This window comes from Lineus longissimus, chromosome 15, assembly GCF_910592395.1.
Source record: "Lineus longissimus chromosome 15, tnLinLong1.2, whole genome shotgun sequence".
NCBI classification, from domain to species: domain Eukaryota; kingdom Metazoa; phylum Nemertea; class Pilidiophora; order Heteronemertea; family Lineidae; genus Lineus; species Lineus longissimus.
The window spans coordinates 9,410,498-9,429,267 of record NC_088322.1 but is presented as its reverse complement, the minus strand read 5'-3'; the positions used below and the strand labels follow the sequence as shown (position 1 = coordinate 9,429,267).

General features: G+C 42.9%; 1 protein-coding gene across 3 annotated transcripts in view; it reads right to left on the bottom strand.

The window, feature by feature from the left end:
* Positions 1 to 3,120: 3,120 nt before the first annotated feature.
* Positions 3,121 to 18,770, bottom strand: part of LOC135499483 (uncharacterized) — a 47,040-nt gene continuing 31,390 nt past the window's right edge. The window contains exons 2-5 of one of the 3 annotated variants that reach the window (XM_064790243.1): positions 14,227 to 14,415; positions 10,458 to 10,721; positions 6,412 to 6,524; positions 3,121 to 5,975 (exon numbers count right to left, since the gene is read on the bottom strand). In XM_064790243.1, coding sequence (XP_064646313.1) covers positions 5,896 to 5,975; positions 6,412 to 6,524; positions 10,458 to 10,721; positions 14,227 to 14,396 — 627 coding nt within the window. In that variant the 5' untranslated portion in view covers positions 14,397 to 14,415 and the 3' untranslated portion in view covers positions 3,121 to 5,895. The remainder of the gene's footprint in view (positions 5,976 to 6,411; positions 6,525 to 10,457; positions 10,722 to 14,226; positions 14,416 to 18,770) is intronic. The other 2 variants (XM_064790244.1, XM_064790246.1) reach the window with 2 other exon arrangements.

The following is an 18,770-nucleotide window of genomic DNA, read 5'->3' as shown; positions in this document are numbered from 1 at the left end:
GCGAAGCGTTTGGGCAGACGGGTCCGATTCGTTCCGTTGTGTCTGTCTCGTCCATATCACCATGTCAGCCACACAGTGGATCAATCTTCCAAGTCTAATTTGACCTGGTTGTGGCCGTCTGTTCTTTGTTATACAGTTACGGCTAAGCGCTGGGGTAGGCAGATCCGATTCGGCATGGATGTGACTGCTCCCATCTCCCTCCGTTTTGGCAAAACAGAGTGGAAGACAAGTCCGGTCGCTTTGCTTATGATCCCGAGTTTGCAAGACGAAGAAGAATGCCCAATGACAGTCAGACGCATGTTCTTGAGAGAAAGACACAAAAATAGTCTAGTGGTGACTGTCTCGACTATCGCACCATGTCGGTCACACAATAGACCAACCTTTCTAGTCGCATATGAACTGGTTGTGGCCGTCTCATTGCTGTTGCAGAAAGAGCGACGCCTTGAGACAGTCTGGTCCATTCGGTCTGGTTGCGACTGTCTCGTCCTCCCCACCGTGTTAGCCGCACAGAGGACTGACCTTCCAAGTTCAAGTAAGCCTTGTTGTGGCTGTCTCATCTGTTACAGTCACGGCGAAGCGTTTGGGCAGACAGGACCGATTCGGTCTGTTGTGACTGTTTCGTCCAACACACCATGTCAGCCGCACAGTGGAGTGACCGTCCAAGTTCGATTGGGCCTGGTTGTGGCTCTCTCATCAGTTACAGTAACGGCTAAGCGTTGGGGCAGGCAGGTCTGATTTGGCCTTATTGTGACCTCTCTCATGTCCCTCAGGTTTGGCAAAACGGAGTGGAAGACAAGTCCGGTCGCTTTGCTTATGATCCCGAGTTTGCAAGACGGCGAAGGATGTCCAATGACGGCCAGGATCAGATTTTTGAGAGAAAGACACAAAAAATAGTCTGTCTGGTGGTGACTGTCTCGACTATCGCACCATGTCGGTCACATGGTAGACCGACCCTCCTAGTCCAATATGAACTGGTTGTGGCCGTCTCATTGCTGTTGCAGTAAGAGCGAAGTCGTGAGGCAGTCTGGTCCATTCAGTCTGGTTGCGACTGTCTCGTCCACCTCACCGTGTCAGACACACAGTGGACCGAACTTCCAAGCCCATTATGGCCTGGTTGTGGCCGTCACTTCTCTGTTACAGTGACGGCGAAGCGTTCGGGCAGACAGGTCCGATTCGGCATGGATTTGACTTCTCTCATCTTGCTCAGTTTTGGCAAAACGGAGTGGAAGACAAGTCCGGTCGCGGCGAAGGATGCCCAATGACGGTCAGACGCATGTTCTTGAGAGAAAGACACAAAAAATAGTCTGCCTAGTGGTGACTGTCTCGACTATCGCACCATGTCGGTCACACAGTAGACCGACCTTCCTCGTCGAGTATGAACTGATTGTGGCCGTCTATTTCTGTTATAGTAAAAGCGTAGCCTTGGGAGAGACTGGTCCATTCGGTCTTCCTGTGACTGGTCATCAGTTACAGTAACGGCTAAGCGTTGGGGCAGGTCTGATTCGGCCTTGTTGTGACTTCTCTCATCTCCCTCAGTTTTGGCAAAACTGAGTAGAAGACAAATCCGGTCACTTTGCTTATGATCCAGAGTTTGCATGACGGCGAAGGATGCCCCATGACGGTCAGTGGCATGTTCTATCGCACCATGTCGGTCACAGAGTAGACCGACCTTCCTGGTCCAATATGAACTGGTTGCGGCCGTCTCATTACTGTTACAGTAAGAACGAAGCCTTGAGGCAGTCTGGTCCATTCGGTTTGGTTGCGACTGTCTCGTCCTCCCCACCGTGTTAGCCGCACAGAGGACTGACCTTCCAAGTTCGAGTGGGCCTGGTTGTGGCTGTCTCATCTCCATTACAGTTACGGCGAGACGTTGGAGGCTGACAGGTCCGATTCATTCTTGTTGGGACTGTCTCGTCCATCTCATCCTGTCGGCCACACAGTACACCGACCTTCCAAGACCAATTTGGCCTGGTTGTGGCGGTCTCATCTCTGTTACAGTTATAGCGATGTGTTGGAGGCTGACAGGTCCGATTCGTTCTCGTTGTGACTCTCTCGTCCATCCCACCGTGTCGGCCACAGAGTAAACTTTCCTTCCAAGTCCAATTTCGCGTAGTTGTGGCGTCTCATGTCTGTTACTCTTATGGCGAAGCTTTATGGTAGACCGATCCGATTCGGTCTGTATGTAACTGTCTTATCCATCTCGCCATATCAGCCACACAGTGGACGGATCTTCCAAGTCCAGTTTGGCCTGATTGTGGCTGTCTCGTCTCTGTTATCTCTATTATAGTTACCGCGATGCGTTGGTGTAGACAGCCCCGATTCGGCCTGGCTGTGACTGTCTCATCTCTATTACAGGAACGGCGAAGCGTTGGAGGCTGACAGGTCCGATTCGGTCTGGTTGTGATTGTCTCATCCATCTCACTGTATCGGTTAAGCAGTAGGCCGCGTCGGCCACACAGTACACCAACATTCCAAGTCCAATGTGGCCTTGTTGTGGCCGTCGCATCTCTATTTCTCTCACGGCGAAGCTTTTGGGCAGATAGGTTCGATTCGGTCTGTTATGACTGTCACGTTCATCTCGCCATGTCAACCACACAGTGGAGAGACCTTCCTTGTCCAATTCGGCCTGGTTTTGGCCGTCTCATCTCTGTTGCAGTTACGGCAAAGTGTTGGGGCAGACTGGTTCGACTGGTTCGTGGTCAGGGTGTTGTCCTTTGGCCACTCCATCTCCCAAGGAGAGAACAAGCTCTATTATATGATGCTGGAGCCGAAAGACCATATGTGCGCTAGTTAACTGGGCTAATCGTCGCTTAGCGACAAATATCAATGGCGAGGCTTGGAGTATTCCTCTCTCATTGACTGCTTGGTCAGCGAACCTTGACAATGACATAAAGAGATTTGACTCGGGTGAGTGGATCGCATTTTAACTAGGGAATTAGGGTGTTATGAAATTAAAACTTGGGAAATATGTTGATACTAAACAGGCTTTGGATTGGCATACTGCTGAAAGTAGCGCGTCTGTTAAATGAGTAAGCGAAAGGGCACCTGTATGGAAAAGGAACAAATAGCAATCTTAGCGTGTAAAATTCTGAAAATAAACTAAAACGAAAGCTTTACGCTACAAAATGATTTTATTCTCATTTTTCTAATACAAACTATACATGTATTTACAGAGCTACAAAACATGATGGGGATGCTGGAAAATTAGTCAGGAGACGTTGCGACTTTTCAGAAAACAAGATGTATTCCATTACAAGGCAGGTTCTGCTCTACATGTACTTTCACTCGAAATTTACAATGTCGCATATTGGTAAGAGAGTAAAGCTGGACCCACATACATTGTTTTGATAAACCTGTTTCGTTTCTCTGTTAACCTTATATTGCTACGATGAGCAATAAAAAGATCGCTCGTATGCGAGGAACATTGGTTACCGTTGGGTTTGATATTCAAACGAGATCGCAATGATGACACATTCATGGGGCAGGTAAGCCTACCTGCAAAGTCTCCCCAGACTAGTGATTTTTGTTGCATGCGATAAATATCGCATATCACTATAATATCACTTTTCTGCGATGCGCTCTGTTCTAACCACATGTGCCGCTCTGTATTTTCTATAAGAAAGTACACCCTGCGAAATACGGCCTCGACGAACGTATTTCGTGACCCATGAAATGGCTTCCTGGGAGACAGCCTCGAAGTGCAGTGTCAAGAGCCAGATAAGAATTTCTTCGAATAGGAATGCATCTCACTCTGGACATAATTCCTTCTCTATTCATTTCTGGTCTAAAGCGATAAACAATCGTAGACGTATCGGGCGTAAGTTCTATTAAAGGGAGTCAATAGGAAGTAGCCAAGTACGTCATATTAAAGTTACACCAAGTCGCCGATAGCTTTCTCCTATCTCACAGAAAATGAAACTAATCACGCTGTATGAGGATTATGCTGAATCAGTCACAACCCATGCCCTTGACCAGGGTACCTTAGCTCGTCCCTCCAGCGACCAGCTACCTCAGTAATGACGAAAGGAAGGAGACTGGTGAAAGAGTCTACTCATGCCCATAGGTTAGCGGGCACACCTTCACCTGAAGAATATCAATTCAGGACATTCAAGCTATTTCCTGTCCAGATTCTCCATTTTAGTGCGAAGCCGTTTTAAATACACAGAGGCTATTCGCCACTTTCCTCAAGCGGATAACATGTTGGACTTCGTGTCAGGTGACAGATTTTGACTAATCAAAACCCCCGTATGTGATCATGGCCGTGCTATCTGTGCTCTGTTCTGATTGGTCAATACCTGTCAGGCAGTTCCAAATCGCTGCTTGAATAAAGTGGCGAATGGCCAGTAAACATCAAACGTGTCGGCCATTATCGACAATTTACAAGAACCCGAATGTAACGTTAGAAAGACTAAATTATAGGACAAATTAAAATAGCTACGGGCTGTATTTTAACTTATACTGTGTATATAAGTCCGTGTTTCCAATGTTCTCATAGATTCGTTCTTATTATCATATTTTGATGGTATAAAATGAAATTCCTGGACTGTGCGATTGTTTCTTGAGATCGTACTGAACAAGTTTGGATTCTTACTAATTCCTTACCTATACCATAACTACATCAGCCTACTATGATACATGATATATGGCTTTACAAAACGATTAGTATTAACAAAAACATATAAGGCTCGCTTATATATTTTTGGTATTATCAACAATACAAAATTCTTTCCAAAGATTACAATTTTACAACAAATTGTGACTGTTTATAACGAATAATTTACCCACAACGGGTACTGTACGCTTTCGAATAAGTCGTCCCAGGATAATTCGTCCCAAGATAACTTATCCTCGATTCTTCTTCCATGGATAATTTTTCGGCGGAAAACACATCCCGCGGATAATCCTCACAAGAGGATAATTCTTACCTGGATAATAAGTCCACCTCCGGATATTTCGTCCCCTATATTCAAAAAAGGATTCGTCCCTTATGATAATGCGTCCCCAAAATCTGAAAAAGCGTGGTACTTTTAAAATCGTTTTAAACGAAATTGATGTATCTCTGCAAAAGTTCCTTTCTCAGAAGCGTCCTGCATTGATGAAAAGGTGTTTTAGAGTTCATTACAGAGGAAAACCCTTCAGGCAAGATGAACCCTTCAATATCTTTTTAATAAATACACGAATGAAATTTCACAAGAACCCAATTTATGAAATCTGTTTCAAACCCACCCCATTTTTTACTGACAAAATAACACTATTTGTTTCAAGCAAATGTATTCAGGGACGAATTATCCCCGTGGACGAATTATCCAGGGACGAATTATCCTCGGGGATGAGTTATCCGGTGACATTATTATCTGGAGACAAATTATCCCGGACGAATTATCATAGTGTAGCCACTACTTCTTTGAAAACGAGATCGTTTCCTCACGTTGATGAGGATGTCAGCATCTTCAAACGATCGTAAAAATGGTCATAGTCACGTGACAATCAATTGAATCCCCCTCCTCGATGTTCTATCACGAATTTCAGTTACAAATACCTGATATTTCATACAACAAAATCATATGCATCACAATCACGTTCCAGGCACAATCCAGGGCAATTTTAAATATCAACGTTTGTGCGTCCGGCGATGGCACGCTTACACAAGTGGTCGAAAGCAAAGTGCATACAACCACACCCCTAGCTGTGACGTCATCTCGTGACGTCATAACATTTGAACACACTCAATATCCTGTATTTCGTGGCTTTGGCCTCACATCTTTCAACACAGATGTGCGCTTCTTCAAACAAATGAAAACTTGTTCCATTATTCACATTATCTGTGAGTTTGGAGTCCATTTTCTCCTTGTTGACGTTACCGTCTGACGTGGCCTCGTCAGCCATTACTGCGCGTCAGACGGGGTTGTCGACTTCCGGTTGGTTGTCAACAACCTCCACGTCTGAATCCTTCGACTTTTTCAATGCCTCTTTTTCTGCAGAGAAAAGAATGCTTAACAGAATCACATCAAAGGCAAACGGGACAGGACGAAACACCGACGTGTATTGAACGATGATGACTCAACCCAATCACGTGAAAAATACAACGCACCTGTAATACACTTTTAAGCCATTTTCCAGTTAAATTAGAAGTTAATTCTACACGCTCACAACTTTAAATAGATTTATCATAGTCAATCAAACAATCACATTTTCGTTATACGTTTGCTATGACAAGTTCAAGGTGTGGGGTCTGAACTATTTTCAATTACTAGTAAATATATCCAATGCGGCAGCGGCCCAACCCTTTGGGACGTAAACTGGTTCCGTCCAGCCTCATAAATCCTATCAGCGGTGTCGTTTCTATACGACTTAAATACATTGAAACGGAATGCAAATAATTTTCTGGATACTCGCCGTTACGTAACTTACCATGTGCGCTGAAGTAATCCTTCTCTTCCGGTTCTTTGAACAGACAGAAACACAAGAATAATATAAAGAAGGCGATGATGACAAGAATGTACATGACAATCTCGGGGGTGATTCTGAAAGATACAACAGCCTGGTTACTATTGAATGTACAGGACAATATCGGGAATGATTCTGAAAGATGCAACAGGCTGGTACTATTGAATGGATATGACAATCTCGGGGGATTCTGAAAGATACCACAGCCTGGTTTCTATTGAATGTACATGACAATCTCAGGGTGATTCTGAAAATACAACAGCATGGTTACTATTGAATGTACATGACAATCTCAGGGTGATTCTGAAAATACAACAGCATGGACGGTTACTATTGAATGTACATGACAATCTCAGGGTGATTCTGAAAATACAACAGCACGGTTACTATTGAATGTACATGACAATCTCAGGGTGATTCTGAAAATACAACAGCATGGTTACTATTGAATGTACATGACAATATCAGGGTGATTCTGAAAATACAACAGCACGGTTACTATTGAATGTACATGACAATCTCAGGGTGATTCTGAAAATACAACAGCATGGTTACTATTGAATGTACATGACAATCTCAGGGTGATTCTGAAAATACAACAGCATGGTTACTATTGAATGTACATGACAATCTCAGGGTGATTCTGAAAATACAACAGCATGGTTACTATTGAATGTACATGACAATCTCAGGGTGATTCTGAAAATACAACAGCATGGACGGTTACTATTGAATGTACATGACAATCTCAGGGTGATTCTAAAAATACAACAGCATGGTTACTATTGAATGTACATGACAATCTCAGGGTGATTCTGAAAATACAACAGCATGGTTACTATTTAAGGTACATGACAATCTCAGGGTGATTCTGAAAATACAACAGCATGGTTACTATTGAAGGTACATGTACCTTGAGATTGTCATGTATGACAATCTCAGGGTGATTTTGAAAGATACAACAGCCCGGTTACTATTGAATGTACATGACAATATCGCAGGTAATTGTGAAAGATACATCAGCCCGGTTACTATTGAATGTGCATGACAATCTCGGTGGTGACTCTGAAAGATAACAATCTCAATTTTTGTGTCTCATTATTTTTTGCGATTTTTATTTCGGCGGATAACGAAAATTCTTCCTGTTTCTAATAAAAATCGAATTTCGCGATATTTATTTTCGCGAATCTACGTTATTCGCGAAATAAAACGCCCGCGAAATTTAGGCTGTTTAGAGTATTTTTCTATTATGGCATTTCGTATTAAAGGAAATAGGCCTACTTCACCACTAGCGCTAAATGTTGATTTAATAAGACTGAACTTTGAAAATCAAGTGTTACTAACAGACTGAAATCTTCGAAAAAATGCAATGCAGTGCTTTTGATGATCAAAATGAGGGCTTATTTATCTAATTGGCCAAGTCTGGTAAAGAGGACCAAAATAACCTCTTGAGGAAAAGTTTGGGGCATTCTACAATACTCAGTTGAATAAAAAAACGTACTGTAATTTATAACTTTAAAGGAAGACTGCAGGCGGGAAAAGGTAGGTCAGATTACACGAAGTCACCGATAGGGGTCTCTTATATCTCTCAGTAGGGCCTGTATCAAAACTATTAACGCTAGTATGAGGAATAAGATTATGGCTCAAACAAACACAACCAAGGCCCTACCAAGGCCATCAGTTATCTGAAGACAGCCAGCTTGACCCCCTTACTTATGTCTATAGTCTCCCTTTAAAAAGTCTATATGCTAAACAACTGTACATAATACAGCCAGAAGCCAAATCATGAAAATTTATACAAATTCAAATATATAAGAAAGAAAAGGAAGACGAGGAGTTCATGTGTGTGCGTTGGGTAGGAGATGCACTGACAAGACATGCGGTAGGAAGGATACAGGTATACGAACAACACCAGTTCAACTTTGCTTACAGCGCGGACTTTATATAAGTACGCGTGTGCAGTAATGTTTTCGAGGTAAGAAGGGCCTTCCATTAGAAAATGAGGTTCATCCTCAAGGTGTTTCAATCGAAAGCCAACTTGATTTTGGAAAGATACATCAAGATTGCCCACAGTTATCAGGACTGCGTTGTTTATAACCCAGTCACTATTGAATAGGCGACAGAGTATCTCAATAAATTTTATTGAGAGACTCTGCTTGCGTTAGCCTGAGTTGGCGTTATCCCTTTCGGTGGGCCGGGTGAAGACAAGTCGACTTGTTAACACCCAAGTTAAAGTCAAAGCCAAATTTGAGTGACTATAATTTTGAACAACCGGGCTAAGGAACAAAAAAAGTGACAAATAAACTTCTCTTCTAATAATCTACGAAAATTTGAAGGATAGCTACAGAAATTCGTATTAGGATTACGAAAACTCGTAAGAAAATTGCCAGAAATTCGTTATTGTTAGCGCCGTCTTGACAACCAGGGACAAGGGGTGGGATAGTATACAGTTAATTCCAAAGTTACCTTTTCTTCCGTTGGGCTGTAGTGCTTGCCAGTCTTAGTTCTTCGGTAGGCGAATTTAAACGTGATCAGAGTTGGTGGAGGGATTTTCGAATTTTTGGTTGTGTGAAAAACGTTTCCATTCGGGAAAAATCCAGCCTCGATAACACAGCCATATTCATTTGTAGGAGCGTAGCGGCGGCTTTAAAGCTGTTACAGCTCAATAGAACATCACCAGCCTCCAGCCGCCGATACGAACCCGCACTAATCTTTTACCTTTCACCAATTTCACCAGGCAGTATTTTTTTAGACTTCAGTGCAGTGTATTATAAGCTGGAAGTCTTAAAAACTCGTTTCAATGAAAGTAGAGAATGACTGCGTGTCGACGCCACACCGACCCTCAATACTGTAAGGCCTTTTTAGCAACATTTTCCAGATTCTGCAGCCCGATACGCCTGTGCATGATGTACACCTTGGACAATGCTTGGCTTTAATGTTATTATCAATACGTATGCGTACATGTAACTAGATGCAAAATCTGGAAATTTGTTCCGACTTCTGCCGACCGCGGTGTTGACCTCAAAGGAGTGAATATTGTTGCAAAAGCTTCAAAAGCAACATTTGCAACAAAGTTTTTTTTTTGATTTTTCCCTGTCGGAAACTCAAACAGAATTTCAAATTAATGAATAGAAAATTATCGCGAAATGCAACGAAATGCTTTGGAGGGCAAAATTGCGGGCTTGTTAGTAAAAATTAGTAGGACCTATAGACAACGTTGATAAAACACCATTTTCAGCAAGATGGTGCCAACTTGTTTTTTTCATTGCTTATTCCTCTTGCAACCGTCCCGGCAAATTGCAACTTGACCAGCAGGTATACTTAAGAACATATTTCATATCCATCTTTCTCGTTGGATATTTCTAACCATTTGGAGTGTGGAACAAAAATGGACTTGTAGATTATTGGTCATATTGCAAATATGTTTGCTAAGTTGCTCGAACTATAATTACATTTTTTGGGCAGAGCGAAACCTATCACGTTAAGGCCTGATTCAACTTGGATGATTTCCCGCTGCCGCCTCGAGAAAACTGACGTACGGTCACAGAGTTTATTTGGCCAATACAAGGTACCCACTTGTGCGGTAGACGTCTTTTGATGAATAAGATTACCAATACATGCTGTGGCCTATTAAAGTATTCCCGCGGTGGCAAACACAGCGGGAAAACGGCAAAGTTAAATCAGGCCTTTTGCCGTTTTTCTGAAGCTGAAAGGAGTGACAGATCGTAATTTCTGTGAAATAATTTGACATAAGGTTAAAGTACATGCATTTGAAGACTTACAAGCTTGATAACGAGGTTCAACGAATCTGAATGATTGGTAGCCTCTAAACTGTCGCCCCTTGGTCTCTATTTTCACGCGGTGTAATGTAAGTGATCTCTTTTGAATCTAACATCATGTCAGTTTATATCATTTTCTCGTTTTTACCTATCAAAGTTGCCGGTTAAATTGACAGCACGTTGTCTACAGGTCCTGTACAGCGCCACCATGCGTCTATAGGCCGTACTTACTCTGATTTATTAGCTCCAGTTAAACCGGATTCTCCCCCGGCGCTAACTCTAGCACCACGGCCACGCCCTCCACCTCCACCGCGACCACACACACTTCCTAGATAAGATAAAAGAGGGTGACACGAGATTAAACACTGACACAGCGGCACAGCACAGAATGAAAGACTTACGCGTCCGTACTCCCGTGAGCTGTTGCGGCTGACGCACCCTGGGAGACTCTGATCCCCCGCCCGCGGCCACCACCACCACGTGCCGAAATAAGGCCTGCAATAGAGGTTAACAATTAGACTTACACGGTTAATGCGGAATCGGTATTACCTTGAACGGCTAAAGAAGCATAGTCGAACCCGCCCTCTTGATTTTGAGCATTGCGATCGACGTATATTACACTGATCTCCCTTCGTCGAAAATGTCGTAAACATTTATTTGAATTCGGAATGATGTGCCGGTATGAAAGCCTAAGACTGCAGAGGCCGCGGTTAATTTTGACTGTTGTTTACCACAAAGAGAACCTTTTTTATTCTCTCTCGTGTCGTTGAGAATATTTTGTTTGCAAACTTGTGCAAAAAGCGAAAAACCGTAGTGACTGATGAGGTCTCTATCGAGCGTGATAGTGATTTAGTTTAAGCGTGCATGCTCTGGTGAATGCGGCACTGTATAAATAATAACAGAAACAAATCAAATCAAAGTCTCGTTATTTAAATTGATGCGGTCATGTTGCACAGTGCGAGGAGATGGTTAATTTGAATACAACCTCGCACCTACATGTAACTACACTCACAAACACTACATTCTCTGCAGATCTGATAGCCAGGAACGAGACTGTGACACATCTTATCTCCTTCTGTCGCAAGACATCGCTTTACGGTAGAAAATTGATGAGAAAAATTGATTGAAAGTGATTCCTGTCTAACTGATTTGGTATCGATCTGGGATGATATCTGATGGTGCGATCACGAATAAGATGACGTAGCGTATTTTTCCCCTGGGCTTCGAATAGGGTGACTTAGAATGGCGCGTTACAAATATAAATCTTAGAATTGTACGCTAGTCAGTCTTCGCTAGGCAACGGTAAGCAATGACAAAGGCTTGGAGATTGCTGATGGCAAGGATGATATCTGGAGTTGCAATCTCCAGTGAGAGGAAGACTAAGCATATTTACCGCGAGTCTGTGAATTGTACGCTGGTTAACAGAGCAAATTGTACGCTGGTTAACAGAGCAAATCTGCACTTGTCGACGGTAAGCAATGACAAAGGCTTGGAGATTGCTGATGGCAAGGATGATATTTGGAGTTGCAATCTCCAGTGACTCGGGAGGAAGAAGCGTATTTACCGCGAGTCTGTAAATTGTACGCAAGTCAACATATTCACTCTGCACTTGGCGACGGTATGCAATGGCACGATTTGGAGAATGTTAATTGGTGATGTATCCGTCCTCAAGCCGGGGCACCAATCTCACTGAAATCTAATTGTACTATTTTTCTGGCGGCATGTATCAAACCAGATCCGATTTCGACTCTCAAATAAGTTCAGGGGGACTCGTAGGCGAACGTTTTCTCAGTATACTGCTACTGTACTATATTCCCACGCAAAAAGGCACGGGCTCCAAATTTAATAGTTTCCCTGGAAAATAAGTCCTTGCAACTGTTGAAATCCAGGCCCTCGCTTTGTTAGGGAGAAGATGCCGATTCGCACTGTCTCCAGTAAGAGCCAAACTGCCCAGTCAATTGGCGACGTTTGCTAATGATGATGCTCGGAGCATGGGATTGGCAGTGTCAGAAATGATCGGGATTCATCTCGAAATCAATCATGGGGATTTATCATCCCACGTGAGAGTCCTACGCTCATTAGTTTGGCTCCTCCGACCAACTACTGGTGCGGAATGCTCCCAAGACCGGTATCGAGGCAAAATTGCTTGGTCGGTAGCAGACCATTGGGAGGAAATTGATGGGAATAAAATTAGTTACCGCAAATGAGGGTTTCCTACATGGAATGTGTTCGGGTGACTTGGGAGGTTGGTGCAGAAGGGATGAGTAGGATTTGGGTGGAAATAAAATTGTCTTGGCACCCAAGCTGAATTTGTTATTGTAAAGTGTTTGAAATGAAGGCTGGGCTGATCCCGGGGAAGGTCGTTTAAAACGGACCAGGATAGTCCCAAACCTAAAATCCTTGCATATTAAAAGTTGATTGTGAAAAGCCCTTAGATTTTTGGAAAACGGCCTATTGAAATCCTGGCTCTGCCTACGCAGTCTTTTCCAATAAAAAAAGGTTTAACTGGCTGCGGTTTATACTCTGATATGGATACCAACAGCTATTTTCGCCCGGTTTCTCCCTAGATCTTTCAGAACCAGTAATTTTCAAAGATTTGACCACCTGCATGCCTAATGACGCCAATTTGTATGCCTCATTATATAGATGCCACGTTGTTCCTCTGTTCTCCTGGTGGCCCTGTGCACTGAAGATCGTTCTGCAGGGAAATTTTTCTTAGATTTCGCCAAGAAAGAGGGAGACAAAGAAGAAAAAGAAGAGGAGGAGGGGAAGAAGGAGAAGAAGAACATCCATTAGCGCCATGCATCCTGCTTAACCATATCGGAGTACTGGACATATGTTTTGAATTCGGTTGTTCGCCTTCAAAACTTTCTCGCCTGACGTAGTCCTTGTGCCAATGAATATGTTGAACATTAATATAAAGTTGGTGGTCACTGACAGCCACGATACAGAAATGAGAATGGACCTTAACGGTGACCTGTGGTACTTATTCAGCAGACTCGACCAAAACAATGCTCGATGTCAATGTCAATGGACAGTACTCTTCAGTCTACGATGGCTCATGGACTAAAGTTAACAACACGCACCACTTCGACTTGACCAAACCTAAAGTACTTTTTTTATAAAATGAATGCATGGTTCACAAAATATTTTGACATTGTGAGATACGCAAATATGCGTAATGTTATTATGTTGAAAATTTTTGATTATCAAAAGGTTCTTAGCAATCATATCAAGCTGGCGAAGACCTATTGGACAGGTCAAGTCGATTGGTGGCTATTTGATCATGATATCTTGGTTGTCATATCAACAGACTGCGTTCACCCAATACAGTCGATCTGCATCACTTGTCTTCCGAAAAATGGTTTCTCGCGCCGGCGCAGATTTGCTAAAGTTCTCAAGGTCATCTTCAATCACAAGGCCAAGGTCAAGGGCCCGGATGACGTCAGGAAGTTCTTACCTGGGTTTGGCAATGACGCGATTATTCACGTCGTTGCAAAGGATTCTGGGTTTCGTGCATTGCATTGCATTGCTAGATTTGTTAACATTTACAAGTTTATCGAGGTATGGTAATTCATGAATGGGAAATCTAAAAAATTCGAGTTGTCGTTGGTTTTGACAGCTTGGACAAATATGTTTCCATCGTTGTCTTGTAGGTAAGTACAAAATAACAATGTGCTCACTGATAGACTAAACTCCTCGAGAATGTAGTTACACATTATCTCAGGAACCGAGTTACTATTGGGGAACCTAATTCGTGCAGCTGGTGGGTTCAGTTTACATACAAAACAACAATGCTTTCTCGCGCAAAACTATGCTTAGAAATGGCAGACATTTCCATTTGCCAATAAAGCTTGTCATTTCAACGCACCATACAATTCAATGAGATTCGTATGCATCTGGCTTTACGCATATTTGTGTGTGCTATCCAATATGACGCACATAATCACTCCAGACAGCCATAAAAACATTATTTGCATAAATCCGCAGACGTACTCACCTAATTTGCATAGTAGAGCCAGAAGGAAGACGAGTCGCTCCTTCAAGGAGGACGCCATGTTGTCTTGGAAGGGATTTCCCGGGACGAAATAAAGGACCATCTATGTTGATACAGGCTGGCGTGTCGTTGCAGTACCATGTGCATGTAGGCCTAGAAATCCTGTAGTGCATGTACTCGAGGGATACAGGCCTGAAACGACAAACAGATGCAACAAGATCAATATAAACCAATGAACGGCTCCAACGGTTCAGCAGCTGTTGCTAAAATGAAATATAGATGTTAATCGACGTGTTAGCTGTAAATAACCTTTTAAACTAAGTATCGAGGTGAGAACTGAGCGTCGACTAGGACATGGTTAGCCCTAGAATCATTATTGGACTATTTGTAATGTAAAGTAGGAGGAAACTGGAGACTCTGAAGGCAACCTACGCTGTCGAAGAGAGTCGCCCTCTATCACATGAATGTACCGGGACCAGCCGGGAATCAAACCCAAAACCTCAGAGGTGACAGGCGCAGTTTTTTCCACTACTGTACCACCCCGACAGCCCAAGTCATCTCTTAAAACGATGGAGATTGAGTTAAATGAATACGGGACTAGCCACTTTCGTGCAAGGTCCGACCACTGCGCTTGCAGTTTGTGGCCAAATTGAATCCCCTGGCGATTTTTATATGAAATTTCCCAATCGGTCTTCTAAAGTCATTGCAGATTGTTTCGGGAACACGAAAATTGCTATCGGAAATCCGGCAAAAATTTTTGACAGGAGTTATGGCCGAAGTATGGCAAGGAGTCGTAAAAATTACATTTTATTTCAGGCCTTTATTTTAATACTGCTGGCTCAAGATTATAGAAATACACAATGCCGTAGTGCAGTAATTATGCAGGCAGAATTCGCTGAAACTTGTTTTTTTATAGTACATGTATTTGTATATTTGTCTCAACAACGGCACCGTTGAAAGAATTATTTTCAGTGTGTATTTTACAATATTTTTAATATTATTAAATTACATGTAGTTATTTTCAAATTTCAAACTTTTAACGAACGGCTGGCTGAAGACCTTTAATACAATCTGTTCTTTTGTGATCTACATTCGCGCACACACAATGTAATGGCGTACTTTATCACGTGATATGGATGCTGCTCTCTACATCAGGCCAGTTATTGATCGCACTCATGCTGTAAGCAATGGATATCATGGAACTTATTCACTGGCATAACAACTTGAATCAGAGAATGTTTTCCGGGATTTTTCCCAATGAGTCATTTTTCTAAGTTTACGAATGAGGCCATGCAGTTCACGAATGAGTGGATTTTAATTGAAAGATGGTTTTGTCCTCAAGGACGTCAGAGGCATGATCGAATATTAATCAAATGTATTCTTCCCAGTAGGCCAACTGTTCCGAATAAAGCTAGGCTTGTTGTACATGTTGTCACAGTACAGGTATATCATATACACATATAATTAGCTCTTGCAGGTCGACATTTCTTGAGCTGTTGCCGGCGGATATTCTACCCCGAGTATTCTCGAACGCACATTGGGGTTCATGAGTAAGCTGTACTATGTGTCTTGAAGCACAAGGACTGGGTACCTATTTTCGGACGGACACTGACATTGCTTCAAGCGGTATCTGATAAGCCCGTACATATGGCTCGTTTAGAGTCGTGTTATAGTGCAGATGCGTTTAACATTTCGTGTACATTAACTTTAAGCACATAGACAATCATGCTTCAGCCGGTGAGCGTTACGGTTCCGAGGCAACCGAGAGTCAACTTCAACAAGAAGGGTCAGCTGATCTGTGGATCTCTTCAGATCATCCTGGGATGTCTTGCCTTCGCGCTAGCCATTGGGTCCATCCTCCTCAAAGTTGGTAACGGCATCTATACCCTGGGTAATGGCCTTTACTGTGGGCTCCTCATGATCATCGCTGGGGGACTCGGCGTTCGCTCAGCAGTCTCTGGGAAAACGTGTCCGATTATCGGATGCTTGGTTATTTCCGTATTCAGCTTAGTCGCAGGATTGACTTGTTTTGTGATATCTGCTGCCGCAACGGTAATAGATGAAATAAACAGACAAACCCCTGAGGGAACCAGCTCAAGTATAGCGCGTGCGGATAACCCAGAAGCAGCGATTGCCGTGGATGTTTTCGCCATGCTGGTCGGCTTGACTGATCTCTGCGTAGCAATCGCGCAGATTGTCATTTGCAGCCGCCCTATTTGCTGTGCACCGTACCAAGGCCAACAACCACAGGTAATTTTCATTCGACAGCCATATGAAGATCAATCCAATGTGATGCAGGTTGCTCAGGCTGGGTACGTTGCTCAGCCGGGCCCTGGGGAGTCGCCACCACCGTACCAAGGCCAACAACCACAGGTCATTTTCATTCGTCCGCCATATCAAGATCAATCCAATGCGATGCAAGTTGCTCAGCCGGTCCCTGGGGAGCCGCCACCACCTTATATTGAGAAGGCCTAATAACACTGCTGTCGCTGTGGATAAGAACAATTTGTTTTATATATTAAGGTGCATGACTATAAAATACATGTACCAAAGACTTCAGATTCGGACTGCATATACTGTACATGTATATACTATTACACATTTTTCATTCTTGGGATAGCCTCTTTGGTGCCAAAGACCCGCTTTACACTGGACGAGCAATAGAGTCATGTTTGATGATTATAGAAAGGATGGACAAACAAATTTAATAAACTTCATCCAAATGTGCACCGTAGCGAAAATGCATCACACTAAAAGGGAAAAATTCATGTCATTCATTGCACTTTTTATTCATATTTCTATATACGTTTTGATTGATAGTGTGTCCTAAAGAGTTAAGCAACTTGCAAGGGACCAGATATAAGTGTGTACAAAGCCTCGGGAAATAATGTTCTAACCTGACAAACAATTTCCAATATTGTATGCTGGCAGTGGAGGTGAAATACTTCAAACAATTAGAAAGTATCAAATTTCAAACTTTTGAACCAACGGCCGTAGGTAATACAATCAGCGATGGAGTAATTGTTCTTTGGTGACCTATATTCGCACAAATAGTGCGCAGTTATTCTGGCGCACTTTATCGCCTGATATGCATGCTGCTCTCTATATCTTGCCAGGTATTGATCGCACTTATGCTGTAAGCACCGTGCTGAAGGCAATGGATATCAACCATGGAATTTATTCATTGGCATAACCACTTGAATTAGAGAATGTTTTCGTGGATTTATCTTCCCAATGAGTTATTCATCTAAGTTTACGAAAGAAGCCATACAGTTCACGAATAGATGTGAATTGGAAGATGGTTTTTCTCCATTGACATCACAGACATGATCGCGTAACTGATTGGATTCGTGCCAGTACTGTGTTCCGATTTAAGCAAAGTGCATATATGCTTGCTAGACATGTTGTACAGATTTATTATCTATATATAATTAGCGCCTGCAGGCAGACATTTCTAGAGCTGTTGCCGTCGGATATTATACTCCAAGTATTCTCCAAAAACCACTTCGGTTCGTGAGTAAACTGTATTTTGTGTCTTAAAGCACAAGGACTGAGTACCTATTTCGTGTACATCAACTTTAGACAGTCATGCTTCAGCCGGTGAGCATTACGGTTCCGAGGCAACCGAGAGTCAACTTCAACAAGAAGGGTCAGCTGATTTGTGGATCACTTCAGATTATCCTGGGATTTTTTGCCATCGCGCTAGCCATTGGGTCCTTCCTCCTTAAAGCTGGAAGCATACTCTATCTCCTTGGTAATGGCTTCTACTGTGGACTCCTCATGACTATCGCAGGGGGACTCGGAGTTGGTTCAGCAGTCTCTGGGAGAACGTGTCCGATTATCGGATGCTTGGTTATGTCCGTATTCAGCTTACTCGCAGGATTGTCTTATTTTTTGATATCTGCTGCCGCTACGGGAATAGACGAAGAAAACAGACAGACCCATGCGTACTATGTAAAGCAAGAGAGAAGCAGCTCAAGCATCTTTCGTACGGATAACCCAGAAGCAGCGATTGCCGTGGATGTTTTCGCAATGCTGGTCGGCTTGACAGATCTCTGTGTGGCAATAGCGCAGATTGTCATTTGCAGCCGCACTACTTGCTGCGCACCGTACCAAGGCCAACAACCACAGGTCATTTTCATTCATCAGCCATATCAAGATCAATCCAATGCGATGCAGGTTGCTCAGCCGGGCCATGGGGAGCCGCCGCCATCTTATATTGAGAAGGCCTAATAACACTGCTGTCGCTATGGATAAGAACAAGTTGTTTTACATATTAAGGGGCATGACTATAAAATACATGCACCAATACTTTAATAGATTCGGACTGCATGTATATACTGTTACAGTACACATATTTTACACATTTTTTGAGACAGTCTCCCTGATGCCAAACACGCATTTTACACTGGACGAGCCTATTCAGCAGTAGAGTCCTGTTAGCGGATAGTAAAAGGATGGACTAACTAATTAATACACTACATCCAAATGTACACTGTGGCGAAAATGCATCACGCACAAAGGGAGTAATTCATGTCAATTGTCAT